This window comes from Seriola dumerili, unplaced genomic scaffold (genome assembly GCF_002260705.1).
Source record: "Seriola dumerili isolate Sdu_G_001 unplaced genomic scaffold, Sdu_1.0 BDQW01001040.1, whole genome shotgun sequence".
In the NCBI taxonomy this organism is placed as follows: domain Eukaryota; kingdom Metazoa; phylum Chordata; class Actinopteri; order Carangiformes; family Carangidae; genus Seriola; species Seriola dumerili.
Genome location: NW_019175295.1, coordinates 237,112 through 243,493, shown reverse-complemented (window position 1 = coordinate 243,493; position 6,382 = coordinate 237,112). Strand labels below are relative to the sequence as shown.

Genomic DNA, 6,382 nt, shown 5'->3' with positions numbered 1-6,382 from the left:
TGTACTATGACGTTTTTATGCCTTACTATACTAAGATGTTTTATGCCATTATATAATGACGTTTTTTGACATTTTTGATGCCTTACTATAATATGACGTTTTTCTTTTTAAGTTATTTTTTTGGGCTTTTTGTGCCTTTAATGGACAGGACAGTAGAGAGACAGGAAACCAGAAAGGAGAGACACCACCAGTTGGCATATGAAGTTCAATAATTTATTGACAAAAAGGAAAATCAAATGTAGGCTGACAAATTACTAAAGAACAATGAACAGAAGAAAGGCCACAGCTGCCATCAGTTCAGACAACACCGACAGCCAGAGCAGGGAGGCCCCCAACAGGGCTGAATGGGGATGGTTTTATTGGACACAGCAGGCGCAGGTGTACGCCATAAGACTGATGAAAACCGTGCATTCAGTGCCTAAAATGGGAAAACAACAAAAACAGAAAGGGACACCTAGTGCCCCGGTGGAGGGGTCGTCACAATATTAAAACGTTTTATTGACATTTTTGATACTTTACTATGACGTTCTTATTATATTTTTGAAACCTCACTATACTATGATCTTTTTTGCTGTTTTTATGCCTCACTATACTGTGATGTTTTTTGTCATTTTTTGCTTCACTGTACTATTACGTTTTACATTTTCTGTCATACTATACTATGATGTTTTTTGATATTTTATGCCTTACTATACTATAATTTTTTTTGCCTTACTATACTATGACGTTTTTGTGGCGCTTGTGATGGCTTATCAGGGCTTAAAGTAAGATGGATGGATGGATCATGGCTGTGGAGCATATCGCAACCTGTGTCAGAAAGACAAGAACACCAAATGTAATGGTTTGTAAATGTGAACCTTCACGTTAACCTGAAAGGTCCAAATGGAGGAAAAATACATTATCTATTTACCCATTCCTCAGTGGGACACCAGTCTGGTAACTGTATCGAAGTCCGAGCGTAACTTTTAAAGCGATAAAGAACAGCACATCCAATACGCATGTCTTCCAAACTTTTCAATGCTGGTTCCTATGTTGGTCTGTAAACAGCATATGTGGCATAACAGGCCTCCTTTGGCACTACATTTTCTCAACTGCTGAACTACTGTATGTATGTATGTACATACATACATATATATATATTTAAAATCTTCCTCTCTTTATTGATTCTTTAACTCATTTTCTTCCAGATTCCCACAGTGAAGACAATGGTGTTTGTGGTGTTCCTCATAGGAAACACAGGCTTCCTGGCTGCTTTCCTAAAAGCTATTGCATCTTTATAATCATGACAAATGATCATCAGCTATGAGACTATCTTGTTATTGTTGTATAAAATAAATACATATGTGTGTGTTATTAAAGGATGATTTTTCAGTGTTACTATGACAACTTTTGGTGCTCTGTCAGCCCTCGTGTATCAGACTATAGGGTGTGGATGTAGTGACAATATTCAAATGTGTTCACAACCTAGTTGTGTGATCACAAAAAAATACTTTAACCTACTGTTTTAAAGATAAAAACAAGTCCAAGAAACAAACTTATTAACTAAACTTTGAGGACCTGCCATGCAGACCTAATGTCTACAAATGATTGTACTTCACCTCCAGCTGCCATGAAGGAGAAGATGAGCAAAGACAAAATGGATGAAGGTCTCAGAGCGGTGACGAGGTTTGTGATGGAGGAGTTACAAAATGTAAATGTGTCACTGGTGTGTGATTATTGACAAGCATCAACCTCCAGAGCTGAAACATGAAGACAACACGGAGACACCACACACTGCACTTCCTCCCATGGTTGACCACCCCTCCCCCTGCGCACACACACTTTCATTATGTGCGTATGTGTTTATGAATATATATATATATGTACGTACATAAGAAAGTGCATGCATAACTGTATGTATATACACACACACAGTTATGCATGTGTAAGTGTTTCGTACCAGAATACACTGTAAGTGCAAGTGAAGTCTTCAGTTTTGGTCTGGGCAGCTTCTCATAGTTAATGTGACAGGTGTGGTTGTCATGTACCGTCAGTGTGTTACCTGCAGTAGATTCTGATCTGAGCTGCCAGTTCAGAGAAGCAGCCGGGAGCAGCAGTATGTTCCTGCAGCACCTGTGGGCGGGGCCAGCAGAAAACACCTGTTTCACACACATTTAAAAAGTGGCCACAGAAACAATCCAACATCTGTTTAAATGTAGCTCCACGTAGAATATTTTCAGCCTTTATCTTCCCATCAAAACAGCACTTTCCTTTGGTACTACATTTTCTCAACCGCTGAACTACTGTATTCCTCCGCAGCCACGGGTCAGCTGAGTGAATCAGACACAGGGTCTGGAGTCAGGCTGCAGTCTGACTGGATCCCTGTTCTGCAGGAACATGATTATTGTTGTTAAGTTTGTATTAATGTATGTTTTACTCAGGGATCATGTTATCCAACCCTGGTGAACATGCACGTAGTAAAAACTGTACAGCTGAACCATTAAAAGTTATAAACTTATTCTTATTATCACCTTTTTATATCTTCTATTGTCAATTTGCCTGTTTTCGTCCCTGCATTGTTAAATGTTATGCATCAGACCAATTCAACTTACTTCACTATAGACCTGTTTCTGATTCTGATTGCACTGGCTGTCTCCATTGTCATGAACCTAACTCTGGACATATGTATTTACATGGTATTCTAATTAATGTATTCATTTAATCAGAACAAATGAGTCTCACGTCAAGCATCAGACTACACTAGTGAAATAAAATAAGGAGTTATGTATCCACACAAGTAAATAAAGGGGTATTGTGTCATTAGTCTCTGTCTCTCTCTGAAGAAATTCTATAAAACAATCACAGAAGACACACTGTAAACTTCTTCTTCTTTCACGAGTCTCTCTCTCTTCCTTCTGCTGAGTGTGAGCCACTCGGACTCAACCTTCCTCTTTGCTTGAGACCTAACTTCTCTCAGGAGAGTCCACTGCTGCACCGATTGATGAGGTGAGGTGGGTTTATAGAAAGTCTCTGCCCCATCACCTCATCCACAGCATCAAACCACTTCCAGTTTGCAGCAGTGGCCTCTCCTCCCTCAGAGCTTGCAGCAGTTCAGTTCCAATGAAACATACACAGCTGATAATCATTTATTTAGCTAAGCTTTCCACTACTAATCATTCAAATTCATATCTTATTACCCAGCTCTAACTTTGCCTGATTATTCTGACAAAAGTAAACATCAAAAGTCAGATTTTGTTTGTGCTAAACATCAAGACTGTAGTGCTTTCAACACTTCAACTCACCTTCTTCTTTGCTCATCCAGCCTCCTGTCCTCCCTCCAGCTCCTTGATGAACATCCTGTACAAGCATAACATTGGTCAAACTGGTATAAACGTTTGACAGGGGATAAGCATTTAAACAAAAATAAGACAGCTATAGTCATTGCAATGATCCCTTAACGATTTAAGTTGCTGGTCTTCAGCAAAATATGAACGAAAACAGTAATGCCAGCAGTAACTGTTTCTGTCCATATTTTGCTGGTGACCAGCAGCACCAACTTTAAGTGCTGCTTATCAAGAGAGTGAAGAGGGAGACACGGAGGCCACGCTAACTGCACCAAGAATGAGCAGCTAAGGTGTCAAACACATCACCACCTGCTTTACACACCAAAGTAAAGGTGATACTAACAACCCAGTTAAATGACGTCAGAGGCAGGTTACTTCATGAAACTTGGGCTTTCACTGAAACATAAACAAACAGGCAGTAAATCGATTTCAGTCACTCTGACCATTTAACGTTACACGATGTTGCTTCCTCTCATCTGTGTTGAATAAACACCAGGTATAGCAGGTAAATATTTAGTGTAAAACACAAGGAGCTTGTAAACTTCCAGCACTGTACTATGGGTCTCAATTCATTACATTTCATGTAATTAATCACTATTTTTTACATAACCTGCAAACAAATGAACAAAAGCAATAATAGACAGGATTTTCTCAGGCCACATGTACTATTAAATTAATTATTAAAAATGAATAAAAAATAGGCATGGATGAGTTGATGACAATAACATCAGTTTATAAACCACATTAGTAGTATTTTCTCCTGGGAGATCAATGAATTTAATATTAGTCTTATATTTATAATATTTTTTAAAAGGAATTTCAAAAGATTTTTTAAAATCTTTATTATTTATAATATTATATCATAATAAACTCTTTATTATTTGTACTGTATTATTTGGTTGTATTATTTCTGTTTCAAATGGCCGCAATAAATAACACATTAAAATCTCTAAAGAATGCTCATGTGATTTAATACATCAGTAATCTTATTAAATAAATTGATGCATAATAATCATGAAACCGTAATTATTCCTGACTATAATCATACCATCAAAATCTATAGCATCCCTAGTTTACACCCATGCATCATTCAGTTGCAAAATAAAACAACAGAACGTAAACAACATAATGACAACACGAGTTAATTTTCCTTACTAAATCGTTTCATGGCAGCATTTCTCCTGACTGTGAACCTCTACATTCTCAGCTCTCCAGTGTCTTCATCAGTCCCGATGAACGAAGGCGTTACTCATCACAGTTACTCATCACACGTCCACATTGACAGTAGGGAAGCAACAGATATAGATTTTTGATGGTACGATTATAGTCTGAGAAATAACCATGGTTTCAAGAATATTATGCATTAATTTATCTAACAAGACTACTGATGTATCACAAGGATTCTTTAGAAATTTTAATGTGTTATGTATTGCTGCCATTTAAAATAGAAATAATACAGCAACCAAATGTTACAGTACAAAAATAATAAAGATTTTATTATAATATAATATTATAAATACAAGACTAATATTAACTTTATTGATCCCACATATCTTACCCCAGGGTAAAATATTACTAATGTGGGTTAAAAAAGGAAGGGTTATTGTCATCAACTTATTCATTTTTATAATTTAATGTTACATGCAGCCTGAGAAAATCCTTTCCATTATTGTTTTTGTTCCTTTGTTTGCAGGTTTAGTAAAAAATTGGTGATTAATAACTGAAATGTAATGAATTGAGACCCATAGTACAGTGCTGGAAGTTTACAAGCTCCTTGTGTTTTACACTAAATATTTACCTGCTATACCTGGTGTTTATTCAACAGACGGGAGGAAGCAACATACGGTTTACTGCCTGTTAGTTTACGTTTCACTGAAAACCCAACGCTTGCCACAGATTATAAGTGACATGTTTATATTTAATTCTTAACAACTCAATGTTTCACGAAGTAACCTGCCTCTGACGTCATTTAACTGGGTTGTTAGTATCACCTTTACTTTGGTGTGTAAAGCAGGTGGTGATGTGTTAGACCCTTTAGCCGCGACAGGTTTTACAGGGTTAGGTCGTGGCCCTGAATAACTTCCGGCTCATTCTTGGTGATAGCGTAGATAGCGTAGATAGCGTGGATAGCGTGGATAGCGTAGATAGCGTGGATAGCGTGGATAGCGTAGTCTCCCTCTTCAATCCCTTGATAAACGAGGCACTTAAAGTTGGTACACCACTGCTCTAACTGTTTTCGTTCCTTGCAGGTTGCGCCAAAACTTATGTACCGGCAAATTGTCCCTGAGTGAGAACAGACACCCCCTCGGTGTGGCTGAGCCTTTACGATGACATGACCGTGACATTTTAGAGCATGGTTAATAGTGAAACCCCTTAACCGCTGCATCCCTAATGGACAGCTCAGTAGTAGCTCCGGTGTCATTAGCCAACTCCCTAACCTTCACGCTAAATTAGCATGTCGGCTAATAGTGCAGTCGAGCGGTACACACAATTCCAACAACAATGAAGATACGTTCATTATGAATAAAAACTCGTCTTTCAAATAACTCTAACCCTCACAAGCCATACAAGTATAACAAACTGGTTACTCACCTTTGTACACGACCTGTTGGTGACTGGTGCCATGAGCTTCCGCCTAGTAGCCCGCCATTGTATTTTTGAATAGCCGCAGTGCATCATGGGACAGTTAAGTATGTCCAGTATGCTCACGGCGCAAGCTCAGAAATTCTTGCTAATCTAATGTACGCCCGGATGTTTCTCCCGTACACAAAATTCACACGCCATGCAGTTGTAACATATTTATTTTGACGTCACATTTAGTATGAATATTACGTTAGTAGCCGGTTCCGAACACAGCGTCCGTTTCTGCCGGTCAGATCAGTAGTGCAGCATCATACGCATGCGCAGACGTATGTGGAAACTAAACCTGCGCTTGGAGACGCAGCAGCACGTAGAGGAGCTAATGACACTGAGTTATCATCTCTGTGTGAGATCCGCTGTGAATATACAGCTTACTTCTGCCTATCTGTAAAACTCACCACACACCACTGGTTAGCAGG

The 6,382-nt window shown here is 38.5% G+C and overlaps 1 protein-coding gene and 1 long non-coding RNA gene across 2 annotated transcripts in view; one reads left to right on the top strand and one right to left on the bottom strand.

The window, feature by feature from the left end:
• Positions 1–1,377, top strand: part of frrs1 (ferric chelate reductase 1) — an 18,110-nt gene extending 16,733 nt beyond the window's left edge. The window contains exon 17 of the mRNA XM_022766770.1: positions 1,188–1,377. Coding sequence (XP_022622491.1) covers positions 1,188–1,280 — 93 coding nt within the window. The 3' untranslated portion in view covers positions 1,281–1,377. The remainder of the gene's footprint in view (positions 1–1,187) is intronic.
• LOC111237614 lies at positions 228–5,975 on the bottom strand. Its single transcript, XR_002665779.1, has 4 exons — positions 5,916–5,975; positions 3,282–3,336; positions 2,042–2,112; positions 228–454 (listed from the first exon to the last, which is right to left on the bottom strand). It is a non-coding gene; the product is annotated as an uncharacterized LOC111237614 (long non-coding RNA).
• Positions 5,976–6,382: the final 407 nt, after the last annotated feature.